The sequence below is a fragment of the Drosophila suzukii genome, chromosome 3, assembly GCF_043229965.1.
Source record: "Drosophila suzukii chromosome 3, CBGP_Dsuzu_IsoJpt1.0, whole genome shotgun sequence".
Classification (NCBI taxonomy): Eukaryota; Metazoa; Arthropoda; class Insecta; order Diptera; family Drosophilidae; genus Drosophila; species Drosophila suzukii.
This window is the reverse complement of record NC_092082.1, coordinates 67,699,014-67,726,859: the sequence shown is the minus strand read 5'-3', so window position 1 is coordinate 67,726,859 and position 27,846 is coordinate 67,699,014. Positions and strand designations below refer to the sequence as shown.

At 43.6% G+C, this 27,846-nt stretch overlaps 6 protein-coding genes across 10 annotated transcripts in view; 4 read left to right on the top strand and 2 right to left on the bottom strand.

The window, feature by feature from the left end:
• The window catches only part of LOC108014881 (uncharacterized), a 67,923-nt gene extending 48,998 nt beyond the window's left edge, over positions 1 to 18,925 (top strand). For both annotated transcript variants that reach the window (XM_070996683.1, XM_036816672.3), the window contains exons 2-3: positions 18,023 to 18,062; positions 18,128 to 18,925. In XM_070996683.1, coding sequence (XP_070852784.1) covers positions 18,056 to 18,062; positions 18,128 to 18,816 — 696 coding nt within the window. In that variant the 5' untranslated portion in view covers positions 18,023 to 18,055 and the 3' untranslated portion in view covers positions 18,817 to 18,925. The remainder of the gene's footprint in view (positions 1 to 18,022; positions 18,063 to 18,127) is intronic.
• On the top strand, positions 51 to 12,214 carry Mekk1 (mitogen-activated protein kinase kinase kinase 4). 2 transcript variants are annotated; one of them, XM_017081115.4, is made up of 7 exons: positions 51 to 602; positions 5,682 to 5,876; positions 6,541 to 7,328; positions 7,390 to 7,918; positions 7,975 to 10,699; positions 11,624 to 11,803; positions 11,869 to 12,214. In XM_017081115.4, the coding sequence occupies exons 1-7, from the start codon at positions 367 to 369 to the stop codon at positions 11,950 to 11,952; spliced, it is 4,737 nt and encodes a 1,578-aa protein (XP_016936604.4). In that variant the 5' UTR covers positions 51 to 366; the 3' UTR covers positions 11,953 to 12,214. The 2 variants fall into 2 exon arrangements, with proteins under 2 accessions (XP_016936604.4, XP_065721730.2); XM_065865658.2 differs by lacking the exon at positions 51 to 602 and adding an exon at positions 4,671 to 5,056.
• The window catches only part of LOC108014892 (uncharacterized), a 43,857-nt gene continuing 26,761 nt past the window's right edge, over positions 10,751 to 27,846 (top strand). For both annotated transcript variants that reach the window (XM_070996696.1, XM_070996692.1), the window contains exon 1: positions 10,751 to 10,754. The gene's annotated coding sequence lies outside the window, so the exon portion shown is untranslated. The remainder of the gene's footprint in view (positions 10,755 to 27,846) is intronic.
• LOC108014896 (uncharacterized) lies at positions 12,184 to 12,661 on the bottom strand. Its single transcript, XM_017081117.4, has 2 exons — positions 12,509 to 12,661; positions 12,184 to 12,435 (listed from the first exon to the last, which is right to left on the bottom strand). Exons 1-2 carry the CDS (start codon positions 12,585 to 12,587, stop codon positions 12,233 to 12,235), a joined length of 282 nt encoding a protein of 93 aa, XP_016936606.1. The 5' UTR covers positions 12,588 to 12,661; the 3' UTR covers positions 12,184 to 12,232.
• The window catches only part of ChAT (Choline acetyltransferase), a 28,317-nt gene continuing 13,336 nt past the window's right edge, over positions 12,866 to 27,846 (bottom strand). Inside the window, exons 2-8 of one of the 2 annotated variants that reach the window (XM_065865664.2) lie at positions 22,989 to 23,068; positions 21,719 to 21,910; positions 16,525 to 17,286; positions 15,957 to 16,364; positions 15,016 to 15,162; positions 14,751 to 14,951; positions 12,866 to 14,379 (exon numbers count right to left, since the gene is read on the bottom strand). In XM_065865664.2, the coding sequence (XP_065721736.1) occupies positions 14,182 to 14,379; positions 14,751 to 14,951; positions 15,016 to 15,162; positions 15,957 to 16,364; positions 16,525 to 17,286; positions 21,719 to 21,871 (1,869 nt within the window). In that variant the 5' untranslated portion in view covers positions 21,872 to 21,910; positions 22,989 to 23,068 and the 3' untranslated portion in view covers positions 12,866 to 14,181. The remainder of the gene's footprint in view (positions 14,380 to 14,750; positions 14,952 to 15,015; positions 15,163 to 15,956; positions 16,365 to 16,524; positions 17,287 to 21,718; positions 21,911 to 22,988; positions 23,069 to 27,846) is intronic. The other variant, XM_065865665.2, reaches the window with a different exon arrangement.
• Positions 20,139 to 21,096, top strand: LOC118877566 (uncharacterized). Its single transcript, XM_036816781.3, has 2 exons — positions 20,139 to 20,227; positions 20,314 to 21,096. Exons 1-2 carry the CDS (start codon positions 20,215 to 20,217, stop codon positions 20,952 to 20,954), a joined length of 654 nt encoding a protein of 217 aa, XP_036672676.3. The 5' UTR covers positions 20,139 to 20,214; the 3' UTR covers positions 20,955 to 21,096.

Here is a 27,846-nt window from a genome sequence, read left to right as displayed (position 1 = left end):
AGCTCTTCTCTCTCGAAAAAGACGCCGCCGGCGGCCAAGTCGCTCGCCGTCTTCAGTCAGCTGCTTTTTTTTGACCAGGTAAGACCGACTGGTTACCTGCGCGCCGAGTTCTCCAGTTCTCAAGTTCGGGAGCGCGTCGTTAAACGTTATGTGTTTGCTCGCCGTGAAAGTTAAATTAAAATAAATCTGATTATCGCCAGGCGAAAAACAAAAAAAAGCAAGAACGCGGCGCGTGCTTAGCAAAGTGCAAGAGTGTATTGGTGCTTAGAGAAGGCGATAGTGTTGGTGCCGCTCGGCTGGCATGTGTGTGTGTGAGCAGTGAATTCCAAGAATACAAGAAGAGCGACAAAAACAGAGTTTGCGAAAATGTCAAACAGGCGAAAAGTGCGAACAATTGATTACCTGGCGCTGCAGCAGAGCTTGCGCTTGCAAAAGACACCGGCAACAACAAGTTCGGTGGACAAAGAGGCTGGGCAGGGGGAGGGGGAGGAGATGAATGGCAATGGGATTTGCACAGCTCCAGCTGAAGCTCCGCCCCCGCCACCCCCCATTCCGCCCATAAGATTGCGACGCGAGCAGAGCATCGACGAGGATGTTGCAAGGTGAGCGGAGCACACCGGTACCGTTGGAATTTTGGGCTTTTCCCCATTGCAAACAAAAACAAGAAAGTCTGCATTGGCACGTAACAGCGCTCTCTCTCCCGTTTCGGTTTCTCTCTCTCTTTGGCTCTCAAAGCCTTGGTTGTGGGTTTCCCCCCATTTGCTCTCTCTCTCCCTCTCTCTCTTTTGCATTTCACCAGGTTTAATTGTTTAAACGTAAACAACGTGTTTTTGGGCCATGTTACTTTTGTTGTTGCCCCTGATGGCTCAACGAACCCGAGAATTTGGCAAACTGCAAGACAGGCACAAAATATAACAGCAACAAATTGCGAATTCTGACTGAAATCGAACACTTTGTGTGCAGCGCAATTAAAATTATGCACACGTGCACTGCGAAAAAAGCATGACCATTTTAACTGTCGATTAAAGTTATCTAGTGGTTATGATCTAACAAAGGGTTTTTTTAGCTAAGACGCTCCTTTCAGTAATCTATAAATGAATAAGAATCAATTTTACTTGGTTAAAAAAAAATATTATGTTAGAATTAAAAATGTAAAATCCATACTAAATAAGTTTCAGTGGGGTTTTTTAATTTGTAAACACCTTTTTAAGCAATACCAGTGAATACACAATTGCACAATATAATGAAATTAGCTGATTATACTAATTTGAATTTCGTTTAAAATTTGCGGCATTTCAATAAGCTTTCCGCTCTTAAAAAGGAAAAATATTTGTTTGTTAGAACTCCTAAAACTTATGTGATATTGATTTTGCAGTTTAACCGTGCACCGTTTATAAGTTCGGAAAATTGTATGGTATTTTACTACATCCTCTGTGCGTCGTTTTCCGGTGTATTTCGGCATTTATCATAGCCATATTTGTGTTCGGCCGCCTCAAGTCTTCCAAGATATTTGCTGATAACGCTGACGGTGCCCTGATAACACATACACACACTCACCTTGAGTGAATTACGGATACCTTTTCCGCTGTTTTTTACCTTTTGCGCGGGGGCTTATTCATAATATGCTTAAATTTGATTTGATTTTCATGGGACGGGTGAGTGTTCATGGGGGTTTAGTTTCGCAGAAAAAAGGCGAATGTCGTATGTTAGCAGGAAATTTGCTGCAAACATCAATTTTCTTTTGGCACCTGTTCCTATGGAAACTAATAGAAATTGGGTGAGATTTATGTGTCTGCTAGTGGCTCTCTCTTTCGTTGGAGCTCTCGATCTTTTTATATCTCTCAATTGAAAGAAAAAGGGTATATTGTTTTGGTGCTAAGAAGCAGATTGGTAGAACTTAATAGTTTTCGGCCATAAGTGTTATAGAATATGTGTTCTTTGATTTGCTTCTTGGGAAGAATAAAACGTCCAAACATAAGATTGTCAGGGCTGTGTATCTTTATCTTTCATATCCAAGAATTATCAAACTGAAAGACTGTTAAGACAGTTGCTTGTAATAAAGGTCACTTAATATTTTTAGGGTATTTTGTATCTATACACCGTGTGTTCTCATTCGACTTTATCTCTCATTTGATGCCGCCAATCTTGTTCTTCTTCAACTCGTATACCTGTTTTAGGGGCGAAGAAGAAGAGGAGACGGGGAGACTATTGGAAGTTAAAACGCGTTTAATACGTGCGTTTGCCCACTTGCTTTGTAACCTCTTTCGTTATTCAGTTTTCAAATCGACTTCGCTTTCTTCTCGGATCCCTGTCTATAAGGTTTTGTATTGTCACCTAGCTAAATGAATGGAATTCCACTGATTGAAGGTCTCTGGCCTAACTGTTTTTGGTCGAGAGAGAGAGAGAGAGAGAGAGCTTTGTTTTTGTACTTGAACTTGCAGGTTCTCCCTCTCTTTCTCTGCCCGTTCTAGCCCTCTCTCTCTCTTTGGGCAGTCTAGCATGCGTACAATCAGTTGGTTTTAATTTTGGGGTTTCGGGTGTTTGATAAGCATAATTATGGCGTGTACAATGTACACACATCAGAAAACATTTCCGCATAGCGCACACACCCACACAAACACACGTACCTCTGCCATTATAAGTAATTTTAGATATTTCAAATGTGTTTTTAAATGCCAAATTTACTTGGGAAATCAGAAAACCCCATATTCTTATTAGAAACTGTGTTTAGTTTTCAGTACTTAAAAAACAATGAGTACCAACAATTTATTTAACAAAAATTATTTGAGGTAATTATCATATTTTGTTATGTTTAGTCATTTCAAAGTTTCTTGTTATCTGAAAATTGTTGTTTCGATGTGCTGCTTAACATCGCCAATTTACTGTTATTACTTTTAAAAGAATTCTCTGTATTATGGTTTCTGTCGTTGTTTTATAGCTGAAAAGATAAATATACAACATTCACGCTTAAAAAGAACAATAAATTGAGAGATACGGTCCTTTTCTTAGATTTGGTTTATAAGAATTGGCGGTGATTACGGGTCTAAATTTGCAACATCCTTCTTTCCAGCTCACTTTGGTTACCACGAACTCGTGCTATCAGTCAATGGGGGGAAACAGCTAGATTAGTCATGACGAACAGATCGTGTCATTGATTTTTCAATGCCCTATGAATTGGGACCACGGTGCGAATGTGCAACGTTTCTATGTACACATATGAATATGAAGTATACGCACTGCTGGTCACGTGACAGTGCGGAACAAGCTAGAAAAGCCAGTGTAATAATGACACGGATTTTCACAAAACGCCAAGCAATTTGATTGACTAAAACCGAATAGATTTCTTCGACTTCCTAAAGAAACTCAACCGTATGCCTAGAACAAATACATATTGCGCCCCCACTCAATTTTCTGTTTAAGTAAACACACGGCTAATTAGCTAACAAGCCAGTACATAATAAAATTCCATAAATTTATAATAAATATTCGCGCGGTTAAACCAATTGCAAACCACAAACAAACGCATATGCGGTCCACAAGCGATCAGATTGCCACTTGCGTTCCACAACAAATCTCTGTCTCTCTCGCCCGTTGTGAACCTATCTCTTTTTTGTGCTCTTAAGCTCCCTATCTCTTTCGCTCTATCTCTCTAACTCTTTTTTCTCTCTGTGTTGTCACAGAAAATGGCTAGATCAGTACAACCAAGTTGTAATATCTTTATAATATGATGTTATAGAGTTCGTAATAGCTATATATTTTATATCTTAGCATTTGTTTATCATATCATTCATTTTGAAGGTCTATGATAGCATTTATTGGTGGCATTACCAACTTTTTGACAAGGTATGATCAAGGTATAATTCCAATACAAACAAATAGGGTAATACAATTGATTTTGTTTAGAAAACCAAAAAGAGTTGCATTACTAATTGGTTTTGTTGACTTTACAAAAAAACGTTTTCGATTTTTTTTTATATTTCTAAACAAACTAAAAAAAAAACAAACCCATTAACATGATTTTCAAAAGAGTACCTAAAATGATTTATTTATTATTATGAGGACCATAAATCTAAGCCTTAGATTCTAAGGATATTATTATCTAAGACTTATTTCTTACAGCATTCTTTTAGAGAGCTATTTTAAATTGGCTTTAAACCCTAAACATATTTATGGCTAAAAACAGCTCCTTAATAGCCAGAACGACATTACTAGTTCGAAGTGGCCACCCACTAGTTGCTCTTTGCCGAGGGCGGTAAACAATCTGATGCGTCGGTCGGGCGCTCGCCGCTCGCGCTTTTCAGTTCGCCGCAGTTGGCAGTGAATAGCAGTCGTTTTGGGGGCGACACCGCTTCGTCGGCGCGGCACATTCGCATATACTATATAACGATCCGTATACTATAGATGGGGAATATTCTTGTTAAAAGTGCTAATAAATTGACTGGCTGCGGCGGCAAGTGTTTCGCGTTATGAAATTCGAAAGGGTTAGAGGCGTGCGAACTACGGCCGCCTGTTTGCCATTTGTGATAAACCGCCACCCAGGAAACTACTACGGTGGGAGATAGTGCATAACCCCAGCCCCCCAGTAAGATTCCGCCGATTGGAAAAGGGAACCGGGTACCGGGGATTGGGGATCGGGACCGACCAGTCATCGTTCGCTGGCTCGCGTCTAAAGTTCTCTCCACCAGCTTATAATTGTGAGCTGTCGCGTTTTTTTTATTTACTGAGTTACTCTCAGCTCGTTCCGCCGTTGTTTTTTTGTCCCCGGAGTGTATTGTGCCGTGCAATTAGATGTACATAAATTGGCGGGGGGACTCCGATCTCGCTCTGGCACCCACCGGAGAGTCTGAAAGTAATAACAGCCCTCGATTGGGGCGATAAAACACAGTTTAAGCCCGCGGGCACTATCAACCGGTGCAGTGAAAAAAGGGGGGACTGCACTCTAAAGTTCTGTTTCTCTCGTTTCGTTGCGACTCGCTGATTTCCGCCGGTTTTGGAGTTATTGGACCAATCTCCAAACTGTGATTCCTCAGACTGCTGGCAAAATGCGTCCCAGGAGGTGAGTGAATTTCGCAAATGGGCTGACGAAAAGAGTGGCGCGATTTGCTCAACAATCGCACGATTAATTGGTCTCGAATAAATCAAACCTCTGCTCAAATTAGAGCATAATCGCAGGCGTGACATGCGGCTGTCTGCAGCAACAGCAGCAGTCCGATAAGATAAGGATGTCCTACCAAAACCCCGCCCCCCTGTTACTCCCTCCACCAAATTTACATGTGATCCACTAGAAAAAAGATATACGAAAAACACAAGCAATGAAATTATTTCAAAAGCCAGAGTGATATTTACACGTTTCTAGCTTTCTGATACAAAATTTGTATTTGATATCTCAGGGAAAAAATGTGTGCGCAATTGCATAGTTTGAAAACATAAAAAGAAAAGCCTATTGTATTTCCAAGAAAAACTTATCAATTTTATTAGCTTTTAAATTACTTACAAACATTTTATGTTAAAGTACCTGGGATGTTATTCCCAGTGTAGCCGGAGTATTTATCTGAGTTATCGGCGATTAGGCGGCACTTGTCCGCCGTTGCAATTAGCGAAACAATTAGGGCAAGCCCCTGGCTCTAGATTAGTGCAAACGAACTGTCAACCTCTTCCTCATCCGAATCCGTATCTTACAGAGTGGAGTACCGTGTAAAGCCTTCGCGGGCACAGCCGGTGGCTGGAGTTCGGATAGGAGCTCTCGAGGAGGACATGCCACCGGATGATGAGTTGGCCGCCCATTATGAGGCGTTCGGCACCACACCACCCCGCACCAGACTCAAAATCAAAAACCGCGATTGGGAACGCAAACAGAAGGTGGTCAATGTGACGGCGTGAGTATCCACAAAATATATACGGGGTGCTCCATATGGCTGGATGAGATATATGAGATATATATATGGAAATAGGGTGGTTGCGATAAGGGTTTGCGTCCGTGCTATGGGCATGATCGGCGCGCTAGTGACGAACGCAGACGTACCTTGTGGCCATATGCTGCCATATGCTGCACCTGGCAGTGCCATCTCTATGGCTGATGTCATCTCTGTTACCCCGATTGTCATTTGAAAATATTGGAACAGGCTAACGAAAAGATTATGTCAGCTTAAAATATGAATTCCCTAACAATAATAAAAGATATTCCACAAACTAGTTCAGTTATAATGTAAAAACATTTTTTTAGTTAAGGAACTAATATATTTGATATTCCAGAAACTATATTTAGTTAAAATGTATAAACTGTTTGAGATCCTCAATTTGTATATCTTTAAATAATCCTTGATTCATTATATCGTTATTATTCAGAACTATTTTTGATAGTTATTTGGTTCACTCAGATCCATCTTTTAACGCCTTTTTATATTGCCTTCTTTTTAAATTTAAAATCAAAATAGAATTAAAAAACCTCGCAAATTGTAACATCCTTCGAGTTAATAAAGGGAACGGTGAACTTTTCTTAAGCACTTCAAATCGACCACTTTTTAACCTATTCCATCTCAGTTCCGCAGATTTACCCGCCAGTGTGGGCGGCACCCCCAAAAAGGGTATGACCAGGATGGCTAGATCGCGTGTCCTGCGTCGCAACACCATGGACTGCGCCCTGCTGAACGAGATGTTCGTCAACGAGGAGAACAAGCGGACAGACAAGCGGCTGCAGTCGCTGCTCCGCGATTCGGAGCGTGAGATGAAGAACTCGCTGGCCACGACGGCGGTGGCTCCTCCCCGTGGCAATAGCTTCCACGAGGCTGCCCATCCACTGGAGTCCCTGGACCAGATCATGCCACTAAGCTCAGAGGCGATGGCTCCGCTTCCAATGCGGATTGCGTCCAAGGTGGTGGAGAGCTGCAATCGCTACCGTTGCGTTTCCTCACGTCCAATTGGCTACCGCTCCTCGGCGCCGCCGTTGGCTTTTGCCGCACAACTTCCGGCCGGGATGCTGAGGAGCGATGGAAGGGCCACGCCTGGATTGGGAAAACGTAAGGACTTCCACGAGACGTTCGCCAACCTGATTAAGCTGGGCAGCGTGGATCGGCAGGATGCCAAGCTGTCGCAGGAGGAGCACACCTGGCAGACGGAGCTGAAGGATCTCATTTGGCTGGAGCTGCAGGCCTGGCAAGCCGATAGAACGGTGGAGCAGCAGGACAAGTACCTCTTCGAAGCGCGTCAGGGCGTTTCCGAACTGCTGACCCACATCATCAATTACAAGTTCCAGCCGCGTTATCGCCGTGAGCCGAGTTTGATCAGCCTGGACAGCGGTATTCATTCCGACAGCAACTCCAATGCTAGTTGTAAGTTTGAAACTTATATTAATTTGGCTACTCTTACATTAATCTGTCCAATCCCTTCCAGCACCGCTGCCCAGCAAGATGTGCCAAGGCTGCATGTCCTTGTACTGCAAGGATTGCATGGATCATCAGGAGTTGGCCCTGCGAGAAGTTGAGGGCATGCTAACGCGACTGGAGGCCGCTGAGGCCCTTTACCCCTCTTCACAGGCCATGGGCGCCCTGCATCCCATTTACAAGTCACAGAGCTTTGTGGGCCGCATCAAGTCCATGTGCTTATGGTATAACATTACCAAGCAAAACAAGTTGAAGCTCAGTATTCTGGGAAAGATTTTGGCCAGGCTGCAGGATGAAAAGTTCTCTTGGCCCGTCTGCACTTCATCCTACATCGCTACCGACAGCGGAAGTTCATCTGCCTCGGGCGTGGAGAACGATGACTCCGCTGTAAATTCGATGGACTCATCCAAGCCGCCTAGTGTGGCAGGATCGGCTTCGCGCAAGGGTTGTCGCAACGGAAGTGTCACACCCTGCCACAAGGTGCAGTTCATGTTGAATGATACAACCCATGTGCCCGGCGAGACATCGAGCAGCAATGAGTAAGTCGATAAGGTCAGAGATCCTAAAAAATAAATAACTTAAATATTCCCCTTAGATCAGCCTCCACGGAGATAAGCCAGTTGTCCAGTGAGTGCTCACACGGTCACATGCGCAAGGGATCCATGCACGACATTAACATCTTTAGTGTGGAGCCGTTGGGTACTTGCAGCAATAATGGCACAGGAGAGCAGTCCACGGGGCTGTATCGCAAGTTCATCGAGAACGTGCTTAAAAGTCGGGGATTGGCCAAGTCCCTGGCCTTTCTCCACAAGCTGCACAACGTGGCGCTGTACAAGGCACACATTGCTCTGGAGAAACCTGGAGTCGGGGACCTTGATTACGATTTAGACGCAGAGTCCATTGAGGAGGACGTGCCCAGGTTAGATCCACAAATCAGCCGAGAACAGGTCGTGGAGCTGCGCACCTACGGCTACTGGAGCGAGGAGGCGCAATCGATTAATCTGCCCTCGTACATTCCCACCTTTGTATTCCTGAGCGGCATTCCGTTGCAGTTCATGCACGAGTTCCTGCGCATGCGTCTCGAAACGCGACCAGTGCGACCCAATCCCCTGAGTCTGGAGCAGCTGATGAAGGAACTTAGGGAGGGCTTGACCCTGGCCCTGACCCATCGGGAGCGATACCAGCGACACATTACCACGGCGCTGGTGGAGAACGAGACGGAAATGGGCAGCTACATTAGCATTCTGAACCACTACGATGCTACGGTGCGAAAGACTTTTGAGCTGTACCTGGAGTACATCGATCAACTGGTGCTCGTTGCCGTTCCGGAGGGAAACCAGAAGTCTGTGCTGGAGAAGGAGTGGATGTTCACCAAGCTCATCAGTCCCATGATCAAGGGCATGCACACGTTGGCCTCGCAGAAATTCTGTGGCATCATCAGCAAACTGTTGCGAAACATTTCGGAACGCCTGGTGAAACGCACCGTGGAGCTGGACCAACAGATCGAGGGTACTTCCGAGAACGAAGACAACGAGGAGGTCAAGTGGAAGCTGCTGACCATCTGCCGGGAGACGCAATCGCTGCTCACCGTCGAGCGGGAGCGCTCCATCAAGGTGCTCTTCTTTGCCAAGACCTTCTGTCGCGACGTGGAGACGACGGACTTCCATCGTGAGCATTACGAGCATGACGTGGCCAATCAGCAACACGATTTCATATGCTCGGACGTAAAGGCGGCGTTTAAGCTGCTGCAGCAGGACGTTCTGCAAGTGCGCAACAAGCTGACGGCGATTATCGAGGGTGTGCAAAAACGATGCTGCTTGAGCAACATGCGGGACTTAGACGAGCAGGACAAGCAGGCTGTACTATCGCGCACCCGTGAAATTCTCCATCAAGGCTACAAGTTTGGGTTCGAGTACCACAAGGATGTAATTAGGTTGTTCGAGCAAAAGATAATGGACCAAAAGGACAGCGGTGCTCATACGGTGGATCTGGCATTGGGCATCATCGCTTACGCTAAGATGTGGATGCATTTCGTAATGGAGCGCTGCGAACGTGGGCGAGGAATGCGCCCCCGCTGGGCGTCCCAGGGTCTGGAGTTCCTAATTCTTGCCTGTGATCCGCAAATCACCCAGCACTTGGACGATGACGAGTTCGAGGCGCTCAAGCAGCAGATGGATCGGTGTATTTCGCACGTAATTGGCATCACCTCGGAGCCCGAAAAGGTGGCCAAGAAGAAGGCATCGCCGCGCACTCGCAAGACCTCGTCGCCGGCCACCTCGCGCTCCCGGACACCCACTAGAACTCCCATGTCCGCTGGCATGGTGCTCAATCCGAATACGCCTCCACTGCAGTCACCACCGTATAACAAACTTCTGCATCCGCAGTTCAGTTTAAAGGAGGATCTGTTGCAGCAGTCTGGAAACACGTATAGTTCCGTGGACAGTGCAGACTATGTGGACACTCCGTGCCAAAGGAGTCCCAATGGCGAGTTGCGCCTGCTGGTACCCCAGACGCCTCCAACGCCTGCCTCCTCTGGAAAGGGCAGCATAGAGACTACACCGTTGGCATTGCGCCAGGAAAGAGTTAGAGATGCCGTAAACCGTTTGGATATGGATCTAGAGGACGGGCTGCGTGAACGCAGGCTGATAGGCCAGGTGAAGTCCCTAAATTCCAGCGACAAAGTGCATATAAGAGCTCGTAGCGTCCACTTCCGCTGGCATCGCGGTATAAAGATCGGCCAGGGACGCTTCGGCAAGGTGTACACCGCGGTGAACAATAACACGGGAGAGCTGATGGCCATGAAGGAGATCGCTATTCAGCCGGGCGAGACGAGGGCGCTGAAGAACGTGGCCGAGGAGCTAAAGATCCTGGAGGGAATCAAACACAACAACCTGGTGCGCTACTACGGCATCGAGGTGCACCGCGAAGAGCTGCTCATCTTCATGGAACTGTGCTCTGAGGGTACCCTGGAATCGCTGGTGGAGCTGACTGGTAATCTGCCGGAGGCTCTTGCACGCCGCTTCACCGCCCAGCTGCTGGCCGGCGTGTCTGAGCTCCACAAGCACGGCATCGTGCACCGCGACATCAAGACTGCAAACATCTTCCTCGTCGACGGCAGCAATAGCCTGAAATTGGGCGACTTTGGATCAGCGGTCAAGATCCAGGCGCACACCACTGTACCCGGCGAGCTGCAGGGCTACGTGGGCACGCAGGCTTACATGGCACCGGAGGTGTTTACGAAGACCAACAGCGATGGCCATGGCAGGGCCGCCGATATCTGGTCGGTGGGCTGTGTGGTTGTCGAGATGGCCTCGGGCAAGGTGAGTGCTTCACATTAGAGATAAGGATGACTACTGTGGCGTGGAGTGTACTGTGCATTTCACAATGTAGGTTTTTTTTTAAACAGACAATAATATACTAATCCAACTATGTATCCATTATGACATTGCGTTAAGTAATTGGTTATTTGTCGACTACACTGAGAAACCCAATTACAGTTCTTTAACATCCCCAAAAAAGTTTAAATTCCCTAACCTTGTCTATGTCTTATAAATTTGATTTTCATTTTATTTATTTGAGCTTATACTTGCACTTAATAATAATAACAGGTAGAGGAAGGCGTTTCCAACCCCATCAAGTAAATGTGTTCTGATCCCGATCACTTGCCGATACCGTCTGTCTGTCCGTTCGTCTATATAAACGCTATAAAAACTATAAAAGCTAGAAAGTTGCGATTAGGCATGCAGATTCTAGAGATTCTTGCGCAACTTAAGTTTATTTCAGCAGGATGCCATGCCCACTATAACACCCACAAACCGTCCAAGACTGTGTCAAAGATTGAAATTTAAAATACATTTTATTTTATTTCGCTGACCTTTAATTTATAAGTAACGATCTTCTGCCCGTATTTAGCATGATCGTCTTCAATTAAAGTAGATTAAATGTAAAAATTATATTTATTTTGAAGTTGGTTATCTGAGTTACGGGTATCTAATAGTCTTTTGTTAAAAATTAATATATTTGTTTATACAAATATAATTTTTATTAAATTCGGCGTCATCCTTAAAACAAATGTAGGCATTGGATGATACATAAATTCAACATTTGTATTACAAAGTCAAATAGAAATTTTATACAAAGCAGGTTAGAAAGATTGCAAACGGATACAAACGCACTTAAAAGCAAAATTACTGATATTTACTTATATCATCCGATGGTTCATTTATTTTCTTACTTTCTTTCAGCGACCTTGGGCCCAGTTTGACTCCAACTTTCAGATCATGTTCAAAGTGGGCATGGGGGAGAAGCCGCAGGCACCGGAAAGCCTCTCCCAGGAGGGACACGACTTCATCGACCACTGTCTGCAGCACGATCCCAAGAGGCGCTTGACGGCAGTGGAACTGTTGGAGCACAATTTTTGCAAGGTACGTCAACCTGTGATTAGCCCTCCTCCAAAGGTGGATGATTGACTTTGGTTTCTTTGTTGCAGTACGGTCGAGACGAGTGCAGCAGCGAGCAGTTGCAGATGCAGGTTCGAGGCTCTTTCCGGCGGAATGTGGCGCCCAGCAGCTAATCGCAATCTGGTGCTCACTTACTTAAACCGCCGTTTGTTTGGCTCACCTCTACTTATGATGCATACGTAAAAGGGTGTGCATTTTTGTTTAGTGTCTAATTTATGTGAATGTCGATTATGGCCACGCCTAGTTTTATGTTCAACAATATATAACCCATATAAAGCCTGTCAAAAGCCTGTCGTACCGTATCCCCAGTTATTTAATGCAAGTGAAGATTACACATATTAAAATATAATTGCAGTAAAAGTTTTAATTCATCAATCAACGATGAGTATGACTCTATCCGTAAATAGGATACAGGGTGGAAACCTGTGGCGTGGCATTTGTGGTCTCAGCAGTCGGTGGTCCGGTAAAACCAGTAGAGTCTCCATCGTAGGGACCAGTCGGTGGAGTTGGATCCGGAGGAGAAAGGCTGGAGAAGGCTGTGACCCACGAGGAGCACAGCATGAACACCAGGCAGAGGCTGAGCAGCAGGTTGAAGTCTGGAACGAGTTGGGGGGATTAGGCGAATGGTCCACGGATTGTACTGACAGCTACTCCTTTTTCTATACTTACACTTCATGATGAAAACGCGTTTGAGACTGATGACCGTACCTCGACGTCCAGGGCTTTTTATAGAAAACCACTCGGTCATTGCGATAATATTTTATATTTAATTAATTTTTCAAAACACCGTCTATCTGGCAGTGGTTTATCAATGGTCTCTTATCGTATTTACCACTTGGATATTAAGAACTGCGCATAGCAGATTTGGTTTTTAAGGTAAGTGTTTTCAGCGGAAGACGATTTATCTATTCTTGGAAGTTACGATGAAATGTACATACTATGTGAACAATCTAGCACCCAAAGCCAATCTATATACGGGTGTTTTCATTCACGGGCAGATCAATTGTAGGTCAGGAATAATGGTCGTGATTTGCAATGCATTTATTTTATTTTATTCGGTTCGTGATTATTTTTGCATACATCAATTGCGGCTCTTGGCCTTATGGAAACAAGTCAAACTTAACGACAAACAGTAAGGTAACGTAATAATAATAGATAGATCGAATACAGGATAGATAGTTGGATAGTTCGTAGCGATAGTTCGGTTAACAGTTTAGAAGATAATCATACATATATAGCAACAATGAACACAGCAACTAGTTTGATATATGTATCTGGTTGTCCTTTAACGTTTCTCATATAATTTCTCTTGTAAATAACATACGTATAATATTTATGTATATATTTTTGTAGAATATTGATAGCTTCGAATCGCCATCCAAACATACTTTTTTTCACTAACTGCTTGAACAGACAAACACATATAGGTTATATATATCTATAGCTGTAATCTCCCTCAATTGCCCTTCCTCTGCTCTTCTTCTTGCCTTCCTTGGGGTGTATATAAATTTATTGATATGTATTGTTACGTCTCAAGTCTATACGCGTATTTTCTATATATTCCTCTACTTTTCTTTATATTTTCACGGGTTGTACATTTATATATTCATCCAAAAAGCCTTTAGTTACGGTATACCATTTGCTCTCTAAAACACGCATATATATGGAAATACATATCTCAACAGACACTATATAATTTTGTTTAATAAATTCAGAAACGAACAACAACGAAACTTCAGTAACAAGCACAGAGAGTACTTTTAGTATATGTTTTAGCTAGTATCTTTCGTAACACCTATAGAACCGTATTTGAAACACAACTCTCATAACGAAAAGTATTGCATACTTGCGGGCTTGAACGCTATAATTTGCGGACAGTGGGGGCTAAAACAAGTTCGTAAGCTCTGCTAAATTAGTTAGCGTTTGAATTAGTATAACTAACATTCATAATTAATATTGCACAATAAACACTTAGATAACAGCACTAACAGTTTGCGCATAAAATGGCTCTAAAACATTTAATTGACTAGAGTTGCTCTAATTCCAACTACGAGGATACTTAGGTAAACGGATATGTAAAGCGAATGGGTTGCATAAATAGTTTTTCTGTTTTTTTTTTGCTTGTCTCAACATGATAGTGATTGACATTAGTTTTCGATTTCGTAATCCTTCTCGGATCTTCAGATTCTCAGATCCCCACCCCTCGTTGGGTGGCTCGCTTGGTGGTGCTTGGTCACAAATGAAACGCCCGGGCGGTCGCTAGTTACACTTACTTAGTTTCGTTCGCTAACCTGCTAAGGTACATTTACTGATATGTTTTGGTTGGAACCCCTTTTGGGGCTCTAATTCTGTAGTAGATCTCGCATTATGTCCAGCGAGTCCTGCAGCGACTTGGCGTAGCGCGAGGCACTCGTGTCCTCGCAGGAGTAGAAGGCCGACACGCAGAAGACGATCTGCTCCGGCTGGGGATTGTAGGAGCAGCCATATCCTCGAGGCGTCACCGGTCCGTATCCCATGAAGCTGTCCGTGGAGCAGGCCACCTATGAGGGGATTACAAAGTGGGAATTATAACGATTCTTAAACTTTATAACTAGGCGTCGCATTTTATGTGAAATCGTTTAATCCAATTTTTAGCGATCTATCTAGTTATGATATTATAGAAATATGTTTATTGAATATAGGCTTTAAAAGATCAATTTCACATAGAATACGAAGTCTACTTATAACATAAATCATAAATTCTTTAAGCAGAACAGTTAGATTTTCACTCTAGCTGATACCTACTTGTGCAGCTGGCTAGTAGTGCTCAGTGATGGTGCTGTGGTGCTAGATTTGATTAGGTGGTGCAGGTGTGAAAGAGTGCAGGGTGGTGCGGTGCTTTTTTAGCGGGGACCTGATGGCCCATTACTACCTGACTGGTGGAGAGCAAGAAGCACTGCGAGATGTTGTAGGACTCGTCCTTGAAGAGCTCGTGCATCTCGCCAGTGACCTCTATGCTGGCCTCTCGGAGTCCCAGTAACGGGATGTCGATGCCATTGCCCAGGATGTTCTTCACCATCACCTCCGTCTGGCGGGCGACGGCGCAGCGGAACAGCTCACGCAGGTGATCCTTCTGTGGGTGGGAACGAAGATGAGCAACTCATCCCGAGAAGGTGGGTATACGCTGGAATACCCACACTGTAAATGCTAAACTTGACCTTGCGTGACTCCTCCTCCTCCTCGCGATCGCTCTCCAGGGCAACGTTGGCGCCCTCGCCCTGGCACATGGCCTTGGCCCACTCCAATGCCTCCGTGCTGGCGGCCCTGATGCAGTCCACGCGGCCCTGGAAGTGATTTCACGGAGAATAATGAAATGGATGATGGTCAGACTAACAAATTGTAATGGCAAAATAGAAACTTACAAAATTGATAATTGATAATTGATAAATAACATAGATATTACTAAAATTAACTGTACATTACGGTTCAACCTCAAATAGAATGTTTTGATGGTAAACTATTTAATAAAAAAGATAAAATTTGACTGAGTACACTATACACAAAGAAATATATTATTTATATATTATTATAAAACATAATCGTTCTTCTTTTTTATGGGTGCCAATAAGAGAACGAACGATACTATCGAAAATATTGATGTTCTTGAATTAAGAACATTGTTCTTGAATTCAGAACATTTTTCTTGAATTGAGAACATTCGTTCTTAAAAAGCGTGTAAGTTCATTTTGGTATCAATATTAGAACGAAATGGTGAGAAGAGAAAAGTTAAATTGAGTTTATTTAACAACTTTTCGATAAGTATACACTAAGAAGTGAACCAATAGTTTATTTGTACATACAATATACTTAAATACCGCCAATTCAACTTGATTCGAGCAAAATAAAAACATTTTCAACTTAAAAATGTCGTTCTATTTTTAAGAACATTTTCAACTCAGATGAGAACGTCAGAATTTTCTCTGTGTAATATTAATAAAATTAAAATATAATGCATATTTATAATATCAACCGTTTTCGATATTAATAATATTGTTTTGTTTTAGTTTCATTGATGGGTTAGTATAAGTATAACATTATCTTTCTTATTGCTCAAGAACATAGAAATTTATAAACTCACATGCAAAAATCTCCGCGTGGATGCACTCTCGTAGGTGGCCACCAGGTGTCCGTAGAGCTTGTAGTGGGCCAGTTGCAGGGCCAGCTGAATGTAGACGTCCGGACTGACCTGACATGACTTGATGAAGGTTTTTCCATAACTCTGGTAGCGGTAGACGTAGAAGTCCAGGTCATCGATGCATTTATCCACGCTCTGGGACGCCTGGCCAAAGCGCAATTGGAGCGGCTGATTTACATGCCACTCGAGACGCTCCGGTGGCGGCAAGTGATGCTGCGGCAGACCGTTATCCTCGGCCGGGTGATCCTCGATGTTCTTGTAGATCTTCTCCAGCAGCTGCACCACAGCAATGCCCTCGGAACAGGAGTGTTCATAGCACAGGCCCCAAGTTCCATCGGTACAGATAATGAGCTGTGTAAAAGAATTAAATTTGAAAAATTTTGGAAATGCTCATTTAAGTTTGAAGATATGTCTTAAATTACTACGGACTTAACAATCCTATGTCCATAAGATAATTTTTCAATATTTACTTTAATCTAAATGTCTAAATAAATAGATAGTATATGACAACCTGCATGGTCTTGTCGAACCAGCGATTTCCGGAGTTGTACTCGCTGCCTCCGCCGTGGATCATCTCGTGGGCCATGTTCGTCTCGTCCCGATCCCCAGCCCTGTGGACAGTGGGCGTGGCGCCGGTGAAGCCCCGGGCATTGAAGTTCCCTGCCAGCGGTTCGTCCAGACAGAGCACCACCTGGGCGGTCTCAATGAGCTCCAGATTGCGTTGATTCCGCTCGTCCTGCTGCAGCATTTCGCGGTCACGTGCCCATCGGCTTCTTGGTTCGGCGGTGAGCAGACCCACCGGAGCGGGCTTAGCGGGCAGACATGGAGCATCGCTAAGGACGTAGAGGATCTGCGAGGCTATCTCGCTTTCGGACAACTTGCCACGATCGTTGGCCTGCAGGACAACGCAGTACATCTGGTTGCGGCAGATGACCACCACATGGCGATCCTCGTCGTTCACACGCTCTCGCGACGGCAGGAACTGGGAGTCCTGCTCAACACCTGGTCGACGGCAGGAGCCCAGGAGTCGATAGTACTGAGCCATGCACAGGGGCTGATTCTTCTCCCTGGAAGCAGCCCGCTCCAGCGGCAACTCCCCACTGTCCAGCATCTCGCGGTGGCTCAGGATCCCGTCCAGCAGCCGGGCGGCAAAGTGGGCCACGTCGTGGACCGTCTTAAAGCGACGTGGCGGGAACACCATGCCCGGATTCGAGTTGATCGGCAAGGGGATGCGAATGTTCATGTACATCTCGTTGAGCCAGTAGTAATAGGCCTGTTAAGAAATAATTTGAATCGCTTAACATTTTCAAGAACGGTTTTGTAACACTGAAGATTTTTTCAAATTTGGTTATTCATCCCCTTGTTGAAATACAAGTAGGTTTTAAACTATAAATTTTCATAGGTGTTCTAGGTATATAACCCACTCTTAGTTAAACATATAGACAAGAAAGTGACCGTTATAAAAACTATTCTACTGAAAGCAAATAATTTAATTACAACAAAATTTATATTAAATTCAAATTTTTGCATATTTAAATAAAATAAAAATTATTGAATGTCAGAGTCTTAAACCTACTTTTATTTCAACAGGCAGAGGATTTTTCGAGGTAATCCTAGAAATATGTTTTAAACCTAGAAAATGCAGATTGAAAGATAAAGAGCCTAGAGAATTTAGAGTTTAAAACATACTTTTAGTTTAACTAATACTTAATCAAACTAAAAATATAACGAAATGGATCAAATAATAATTTTCAGCGCAAGGTCGTAACATGAAAAACGTGTTAATGGTCGCTATTTCCTTTTCGTGTTCAACACAAATTCAATTAGGTGAGAATTTTGGGAAACCTTTTTTGGGGAGCGGCCTATCTAAAAGCATCGTGCGGAGATCGCTGATAGGTGAATACTGATTTCTGATGTCTGATTTCTGATCGCCGATAGCAAGATGTCAGGTGGTATAAATAATGGCAATTGGACCATTTAGAAAACAGTACCACAGTTCCCCTTAACAATCACGGATACCCAAAAACGGACGCAGCCCCGACATGAAAGGTAGGATCTATTGGTGTCTGAGAGATTTGTTTCTATTTACTTATAATTTTTTCTGATCCTGGCAGTATTCGCATTGACCCTTCTGAGCCTGCTGGCTTTGAGCCAGGCCCGCATGGACTACAAGCTGCAGTGCGCCCGCAGTGAGATCAGCATCCGCTGGCCCAGTTACTACAGCAACTCGGAGTACTATGTGTGCCCGAGCGTCAACGGCAGCCAGCTGACCGTCCACTGTCCCGCCGGCGAGGTCTTCACCTTCGTCCTCCAGCAGTGCGTGTCGCCCGCCCACTACATCCCGGCCCCGCCCATGGATGTCCTGCCAACCGCTGCTCCTGTTACTGTGCTGGCTGTCGAGGATTCACCACCAGTGATCTCCGCACAGTCTCAGTTGAACGTTGAGACCCCGGAGCACCACGAGCACCACGAACACCAGGAGCACCACGAACACCAGGAGCACCACCATGAGCATCACGAGGAGGAGGTTGAGGCCCACCCCATTCCACCCACCCCTGCTCCAGAGCCACCAACCCCACCCACCGTCTCGATCTCCAAGCCCGTGGTACCAGTTCCCCAGAAGTCGAAGAAGCCCTCGGTCCCTGTGTCCGCCAAGAAGCCCACCGTTCCAGTGCCCTCCAAGGCCGCCATGGCCAAGAAGCCCACTGCCTCCCCCAAGAAGCCAGCTGCTCCCACTCCCGCCAAGACCGCCAAGAAGCCAACGCCACCCAGCAAGGCCCAGAAGAAGCCAGCCACCGCCTAAAAGCCAGTCCAATCCCGACCAGAATCGCCAGTTCAATGTCCATCAGCAAGCGGAATTTCATTCACTACTCTAAATAGCAACCTAAAGTAATTAAATATCTAACTGGCAATGGCTTTCGTTCATATGTCTCAACGGGAATGGGAATGGAAATGGGTTCGGGGAATGGCAGTTGTTGTTTCTAGAACTTCCTTATCACGGTAGAGAGTCGAAAATGGGTAATTGATTGCGATTTCTTGTTTTTCACGGAATATTTTGATATGCCGCCATTGACAACCGAATCTGATAATGTAAAATTAAAAGGAAAAGTGAAGCATTGATAGGAACTGACTGTCAGAACTTAGGTATGAGGGTACTCCTTCCGGGATCGGACAATAATTTGACATTATCTATCTTGATTTTTAGTTTAACTTAAAATCTCCAGATTAGCATTGACAGGTACTATAAAGTAAACCAAATGATTATGGTATTATTAATGGTGTTGTTATAAAGGAGACAGAAATTATTATTAAAATGTAGGCTATGTGGAACCAATGGTTTTCCATATTTTGAAGTATTATCAATAAATTATGAAAACATAAAATTCTAATACACCATAAGCTTATCAATTTTGGAAATGAATTTATATAAGGACTATTTTTGATTAACTTAAAAATATTTTTAAAATGCATCTTATAAAACACAATTTCAGTAGATTTTAACGAGTAATTTTAAGGAATAACTCTATTCTTAAAAAATTATCAAATGATGCTATAGGTATTTATATACTCTTAAAAATTCGACCCTTATCTAACTCATATATTTCAAATTCTCCTATATTGAGGGTATTGTTCCTTAGTAATCACCACGACAATTCAGCATTTTTGGAGAACTCAGTGGTTCCCCAAATCGAAAACGATGGTGTTGTGGAGTAAAAACGACTGCTATCTGCATGCCACAGATAAAGTGCTGAGAATTTGAGTTCGCTAGAAAATATCATGAAGTCATTAACAGGGGGCCGGGATCTCCGCCACCAAGATCATCTAGCCGCGATGCTAATTGACATGACACTTGGAATGAGGGGTTCCTACTACTCGGAGTCACTTGGCCGTCAGATTCGGAGTAGTTTCCGCCCCCGACCTTATCTGGCCGAGATTACCGAACGAAACTTCGGGTTCGACGAGTCTAAGGCGCAATTAAGCATGCAAGGTTGGCATTGCTGATTTCATTTTCGCACCCGGGCGAAACAAACACGAATTAATCTAGCAGCGGGCTGATTAAACGTGTCTAACATGGGCTGTTGTGGCATAAAAAGGCTTTGGAGCTGGCTGGAATGCATCAGTGATCGGTGAGCCAAGTTAGCAGCCAGACGTAGCCATTCTTCATTACCAAGTGAACGGAAAAGGAAAAATCACCAGCAACATGATGAAAACCGGTAAGCAGTAGCACCCCCAAGGCCACCAGGATATAGCCCATTAGTAACACACCATACCATCCCAATTCCATAACCCAATCCCAAAGTGATTTTTGTGCTCGCCGCCTGGGTGGCCGTAAATGCCGATTCCTGCGCAAATCTAAAGGAGTATAGCGAAAAGATCGATCCCGTCGTCTGCCCGCAGGCTATGAATCTGCCGAACTACGAGGACGCGTCGACCTACTACCACTGCTATGATAATAAATCCTACACCGTGCAGAACTGCGCCTCTGGATCCTTCTTCAACATGGCGATGCAGAAGTGCATGTCATGCGACAACTACTTCCCGAGCGCCGAGTGCGGCAGCTTGAAGGTCAACGTCACCTGTGTGCCCATATCCGCCAGCCCTACTGCTGCGCCCAATACCACCACCGCTGCGCCCACAACCACCGCCGCCCCACAGACCACCTCTGCCCCCAGCAACACCACCATCACCACCGAGGCACCTGGCGAGACCACCACCCAGTCGGTGCCCACGCCACCCACCGATTCTCCTGCCACCACCGCCAGCACCACCAGCACCACCAACAACGACGACATCATCACCCCCACGGGCACCACCATCTCGGTGCCCCAGCCCCCCTCCCCCGGCGAGAGCAATGTCCCCACCCCCGTGACGCCCGCCCCCACGGCCCCGGTCATCAACGACTCCCCTCCCACGGCGCCCTCGGCCTCCGTCGCCAAGTAACTTGAGACGATCCCATCCAAGTCCCAGAATTTTCGGCTGAAGCAACACATATGATGATGGAATATACTTTTTTTATGTTGTCAAACAGCCCAACAGTAACTTAAAATACAAGAAAATTTGATTGTAACCTTTCAAAACGAAATTGTTTGTTGAATATATTTATTTTTTCATTTTTTAATGGCATATTATTGCAAAAAAAAAGGACATTGATAAAAAATCTTAGTAAGTCCATTCATTTCATAGACAATTTGAACATTTTATTGAATTCGATGATCCATAACTTTGAATATGAAAATACTAAATTGATCAATAATAGCTAGTTTAAAAATTTTAATTTTTTGACAATTTTTCTTTAAACTTCAAAAATAATTAAGAAAATCTGACGTACCTTCATAGTACCTATTCGATATCTAATAGATACTATATAATATTTGCTACCTTGATTAAAATATCTTCAAAAGAAACAATTTAATTTAATAAGTTCTGAATATAAGCTGTTGTTTTTGAAACAAAATTTGGAATTCAATAAGTAGATATTTATTTTCACCATTATATTTTTTATCAGTGTGCCTTTTTTTTTGATTTCGAAAGCTTTTCGTGGGAACTTGTTAAGTAATAACTCATAATTTAAATTTATAAAAACCGAACATATTGAATATTTTCAAGCAATAATAAAGGGTGAAAGTGATTCTTAAAAAATAAGATAAATAAGAGTTTTAATTACAAACTACATTTAATAAAAAGACCCCTTTGGTAATGCTCACCCAGTTGTCCTCCGCCTCGCGCTTGTCCAGCAGATACTGATGCAGCCGAGGCCCCAATCCCTGGGGGGCCGTGAACTGCCTGATCAGCTCCTTGGTCCGCTCCAGCTGCGCCGGCGTGGTGATCGGCTCCAGGGCGCGGATGTAGTCGGCCATCGTTTCATCCAGCGCCGGCACGGGCACCTTGGGTAGAGTCTGCAAAAAGGGGTTCTCGATGGGGTTAGCAAACTGCTCGGTTCTGCAAATTTAATTTTATTTCACTTCCACTCATCTTAGACACTTGGCATTGCCCGCTTTTCCCATTTTCCCTTATTTTCCCCCATTTTCCTCATTTGTATGCATGGCAATATCGAGCGTCAAATGGAAAGTTTCCTAGCCCTGCCACCAGCAACACAAAAAGTATATGCCCTGGGGAACCGAATTTCAAATCACGAAAAAATAAAGGGAAAAGAAATGGCATAGCTTGAATCTGACATTGTACTCCGGCTCCTTGACATTTTCTCCGAATCGTTTTTCCACCCTCGACCGGAAACTTTAATTGAGAGTTTTGCCCTAGGAATTCCCCAGTTGGACTTCGAGGTCTGCAATCCAAATCGATTCTCTGGATGGTCAAGGCAGCTCATTATGGATGCAGAAATTCTGACTGCAGATTTATAAGTACACCGTGTGTTTGATTAGATGTTAATATGTACCTGCTGAAGAAAACACAACTTTCCACTTAACAGTCCACAGTCGAAACGTTAAAAGTGTCAACATGTCGTTGACTTCCGGATTTTTCTCTGTTCTCCGCTTTCAAAGCAACTGAAACTTTTGTTAAACCCCACACGAAATACGGAATACCCCAAACCCAGTCTCCTGTCACTTGTCTTTTTCGGTGGATCCCCTTTCAGTTTACAATTTTGATGTCTAACTCTGCTTTTTGGGGGTTGTTGCCTGGCTGCTGTGCCTTTTTTGCAGGTGAGTTCGAGGGGGTGGAAGATTCGATGTGGAGTGGGTTTGGGTTTGAAAAGGTTGGTTTTTCCGGTTTGTTTGCAGGTTGGTTGCCAGGAGCTCGGAGCTCGGAGCTCGGAGCTCGTGGCTCCCGTTGCCATACAAAAGCCCTCGTTATTTGCATTTGTAATTATAACAAACAGGATTAGTCCGTCTGTATGCCTGTGTGTCTGTGTTTGTCCACGAATTATTCAAGTAACAGTCGAGCTCAGCCCTTGGGCAAATATTTGCTGGAAAAAAGGCGGGAGGAAAATTGGAAATGGTTTAATCAATTTCTACTCACGTCAGGGAATCCGAATTCGTCCACGGACTCGGCCGTGGATAGCCATTTCTTCGGAATCGACAGAATCGAGTCTTTCCATCCTGCAAGTACAAAGAAAACAAACGCGAGGCGACGATCGCTGATTAACCACTTGTTGAACACCGAATTAAGTTGTTGAGTAATTTGCCGCAATCGTTAGACTGCCGCTACGAAAACTAGTTAATCACTGTCACCGGGTTCAAGTGCTGGTGTATCCGAAACATTATGGCCTTATCGATTGACAGACAGCCCAGCTAGAGAGACCAAGATGTATAGCCCATGCGTCACCGAGAATTCCGTGTTATTTGACGGATATTTTTCGGTCTCTACAAACCTTGATTTGATTTCCCCTATCTGCAGTTTAAATTACTTTCGTTGGGTTGCTTATCCCCGCGATGACCCACAGCCATTTATCGCAACAACTCACATACAAAGATTCGGACAAATTTCGTGCAAGTTTGCCATTTATTGTCTTGGCCAGGCTTCCGCCAGCGGAATGCAATAAAATTGTTCAGAGGAAACTGAAAACTCTCGGGCTTTAAGCCGGGCTCATTTCCTCTCGGCTGTCCGTCTTATGGCCCCACATAAAAACTTTAGCTGTCATTGCTGTAATTCAACTGTATGAGCACTTCCGGTTGCCATTGCGCCCGAGTAGCTCGAATTTCCGGCATTAGTTCACATGGACAGGAGGCGGTTTCCGCTCCCTGGCAATGTTATTGTCAAGAGTTTAAGGACAACTTTACAATCTAGAATTTTTATTTATCAGCGAGGGTCAACGAAAAGTATGGGCAAAAGCAGTGTCGGCTCCAGAAATTGGATGTGGAGGTTGATATAAAAAAAGTTGTTGAGTAGAATTCCAAAAATTTGAAATAAAATATATATTACATATACTTTTAAGACCTAGTGGGGGAACTATCCCCTATATCCCCTCCCTTCAGTGGATCGGTGCATTGGCAGAAATAGTAGAATTGAGGTGTTTTCTACTTTTGTTTTTCATTAATAGTTAAACAGAATTAATAATAATATCTTATTAAAATTATACGATTTTATCCAAGTTTACAATTTGGTAGTTAGAAATATAAAATATACATATCTTCTCCAGATAACGTTAGAGGTGTGTTTTTTTTTTTTAAAGAAAGTGTAATTTTAAATGTTTTAGTCTGTGAATTTCAACGACCATTCCAAATGACCATTTTACTAGCACTACTTTATGTTTTAACGCAATGCATAGAAATCGAATCGAATTTCGAATCCATCATTTAATAATAACCAAGCCCTCTACAAAGGTAAAAATACTCTTATCTAAATTGCTGGCCACTTGAAGGCAACGCAAGTTGATATAGCAGGCACTTCGGGGTCAAAGCTTTGAACGCTTTGAAGCACTAGCACTCGCAATTGAAAAGCTGCTCGATTTCCAGCTAAATCGACCCCATCCACCTTCGCAGGAAGGACAATCATAATGTTATTAATAAAATGGTTCTATGGCAAACGGGATGAAAGGAAAACGAGTAGAAAAGGCCTTCCTTTGCTTTATTCCCTTGTTTCATGGGCAGGGGTAGTGGCACGCGCCTCCCCCACAACGATGTCAAATTTAATGCAATTTATTATCCTTTTTTCATTATCTCCCTAAAGATGCCCCCATGGATGGGAGTAACTAGCTGGCGGAGGTAATCACACAATGGAGTCACGTGGCAGCAACTTGAACGTCCGTTCTATTGTTGTCCTTGCCATGGAACATCGGCAACCACAAACTGTGACCTGTCCGTAGCGACCCATCATACCCATCAGCAAATTGTAATAAATTGTATTAGGAAGCGTCGCTGAGAAATTCAAATTAAGTAATTAAAGCTCTGGTTTGGGCCACTCTCCTTTGGGGTGGCTTATCGCTCAGAAGATGGCTAATGTTTTTGGGGCAACTCGCTCGCTTAACAGAGCAAATATCAATTTACAAAAGTTGAGGCAAAGTTATTGCCTGTTACTTTCCCTTTTGATGTATAAATATAAATTCCAATTACCAAGTTTTGCGCTGTCCAGGCGTAGGAAAGTACAAGATAAACCCTCCAAATTAATATGAATTACCTTAGAGGATGGGCAGTTCTGGGTAAAGTAAAGTAAAAATGAATTCCAGGAAGTTATCAAATAAAATTATATACTCCTAAATACAACTTTCAAAAGAAATGGAATAATAGTAGAACTCACATCTAACTGTTTGTTTGTAGCACCAAAGTATGGCAAATATTATATTTTTTTTACCTTCCTTGTTCCTAATAAGCTTAAATTAGAAGCCATTCCATTATAATTTCGTAGATAAAAGGTGGAAATGTATCTGACTGCGTCACCTTCAATAATATGCATTGGCAGAGACACTTTTCCAATTGATTGATTGATGGCCAGGATTTCTGATTAGGCCGACAGGCTGCTAATCAGATATTCATGCACCATTTCAAAGGCAGACGTAGCGCAGTTCCGGTTCCGGATCAGGGGTTTTACACCCCCAAAGTAATGCTTTTCTATCCTCTATCTGTCTGCTTCAATTTGCTCGTATCTGTCAGTTTTTCTGCCAAATCATGATTCGATTTGGGCCAAGCCATAACTTTTGCGGAAAGGAATCGATGCCTCGTCATTATAATGGCTGAGTATATATGGGATAATGGGGATGGTGTGGGGACCAGGACGAGGACATTTCACACATTAACGGGAAGGAATCTTGGGCTTACTGCCAACACGCCCCTACTTTAAACGCTGGCCAATAAAACGCGTCAGTAAACCGAGGGCTCATTATTAAGCTGCAAAAATCACGCTCGAATTCATGGCATTCCGTGGTCCCCCTTTTCAAAAGGGACCATGGACCGCAGCGACAGGCAACTGCTGCCGCCTGTCAGACAATGCGATAAAAATGTAATCCCAATGAAAAATAATGTTTCTGCCGGCATGATTCCAATTTAGCAACAGTCAACCCCGAGACCGTAGCTCATTAGGACCAGTCCAAATAGCAGATGCCGGCAACCGGAGCAAATGAAGGAGAAGAATTTAAAAAGGCAAAACAAATCCGCACCCCAAAGGGGCGGGAGGGCGCGACACGTTGCGACTACATAAAACACCCGTCGAACAAGCCGGAACCGGGACCCCAAACCGCAGCCACGGACTGGTACCAGCATTTGGTGGTGGAAGGTACACCGAGATAAATATATGAAAGACGCTTTTGAAAATGGGATTTAATTTAAAGAAAACACTGCAAAAACGCTACATTTCTTTGATAAAATTATAGAAAAAACCTTATAATTGAAGTGAAATGGATTTTGAAAATAAATATTTGGATGCCAAAATGATATAATATAATCTCCAAGTACTGCTAGATACTTAAAATGAGGAATATGGAATTATAAACATTTTATTTCTTGCCAAAAGGGATATGCTTCGATGCAATAACATTTCTTTACACGATGTAATATGCATTCTATCTTTTAATACCCACTTGATAAGAACTATTTTAAAAGATCCAACAAGATAAATTATTTTGCTAGAATCATTATAAGTTTTAATATAATATATAATATATAATATAATTTAGATATATTATTATTATATATTCAAGTACTGACCATTACATTTTTTAGTATCGACACATAAATGAGTTATGATGAAAAATATATTTTAATATATTAAAAATATTAAAACCCTATAAAAAGTGCATCCTTAAAGATATACCCTCTTCAAAATTTTAAAGATATGGGTGTTCATATTTATATGCCATATCCTTTAATATGTTTACTGACCTCCTAATGCTACCATATATTTTTTCAGTGTCGGAAGCTGCCTGGGGTCATAACATTGTCGGATGTCGGAACAAGCGATGAATGGCCGAGTGAATGAGTTTTCCTCCTTTTGTTCGGTTTGCCTGCTCGTAAAGGGCTTTATTCCATTCAAGGGTGGATGTGGCTGTTTCTGCAGATGGGGATGTGGATGCGGATCCCATCGACGACGCACGCACATCGCAATTGAGCCGTAAATCCTTTACGGTCTTAGCGCCGTTGTTTCACGGCGACTGCGACTAGGTTGCGCTTTTGTGGGACCCGGGCTCGTCTTTATTTTCTTTTTCCGCCGCAAATGCCTAGCATACTTTTGTGCGCCAAACTCAAATTAACTGCCGCATTGAGGCATTGAAAATTCCAGTAATTGTTCGGATTGAAACAAGCGGAAAGCGTAAATTGCTTGCGTATTGTGCCGGAGATTGGGATTCTGCTGACTTTGCCTGCGGTTTGCGGCTAAGAACTCAGCCAGAATGGATGTTTCTCCGATAGACACACGACCTAGAATTGGTCCACCTTTCGGTTGTGGTTGATGCCTGGGGCATCATCCCCCCAAAAAAGCCAAAAAAGAAGGAAACTTTTTGCCCAGTCTCCGGTCGGCTGTTCGTGACTTGAGGCAAAGTTGCTAATGGAAATTGCAAACATAAAATCATTTTCCACACAAATTTCTGGCCCCAGGGCACGCACACAATTCCCCCTCGAAGTGGCATAACCAAGTTCGTTTGGTTTTGGGTTTGGAAATATTTAGGTATACCATATACTAACCCCCAGAAATGGAAGATTGATGCAAAAGTTACGTTCCGTTTTCCCAGAACCAAGCCCAGGTGTACACTCAATGTGGCTCGATTTTTATCGGACTGCCAAGTCCTGTGTCGCCCACATTAGCTAATTAATTGCATTAATCGTTAATAGATCGGATGAGCTGCCAGTTTCCATTAAAAGACTCTTTTTTCCATGGTTAACAATTATATTTCAATAGTACATGTTTGTTTTGTGTTGTTTGTTTCTGTTGGGTGGTGTTGTGTGGGGTG

Bases quoted from the DNA above. Each gene is read 5' to 3' on its own strand.
- LOC108014896 (XM_017081117.4), bottom strand. From the start codon at position 12,587: ATGACCGAGTGGTTTTCTATAAAAAGCCCTGGACGTCGAGGTACGGTC. The intron at 12,436-12,508 runs GTAAGTATAGAA...AACTCGTTCCAG, and splicing joins ACGCGTTTTCATCATGAAGT to ACTTCAACCTGCTGCTCAGC.
- Mekk1 (XM_017081115.4), top strand. From the start codon at position 367: ATGTCAAACAGGCGAAAAGTGCGAACAATTGATTACCTGGCGCTGCAG. The intron at 603-5,681 runs GTGAGCGGAGCA...CGTATCTTACAG, and splicing joins ATCGACGAGGATGTTGCAAG to AGTGGAGTACCGTGTAAAGC. The intron at 11,804-11,868 runs GTACGTCAACCT...TCTTTGTTGCAG, and splicing joins TGGAGCACAATTTTTGCAAG to TACGGTCGAGACGAGTGCAG.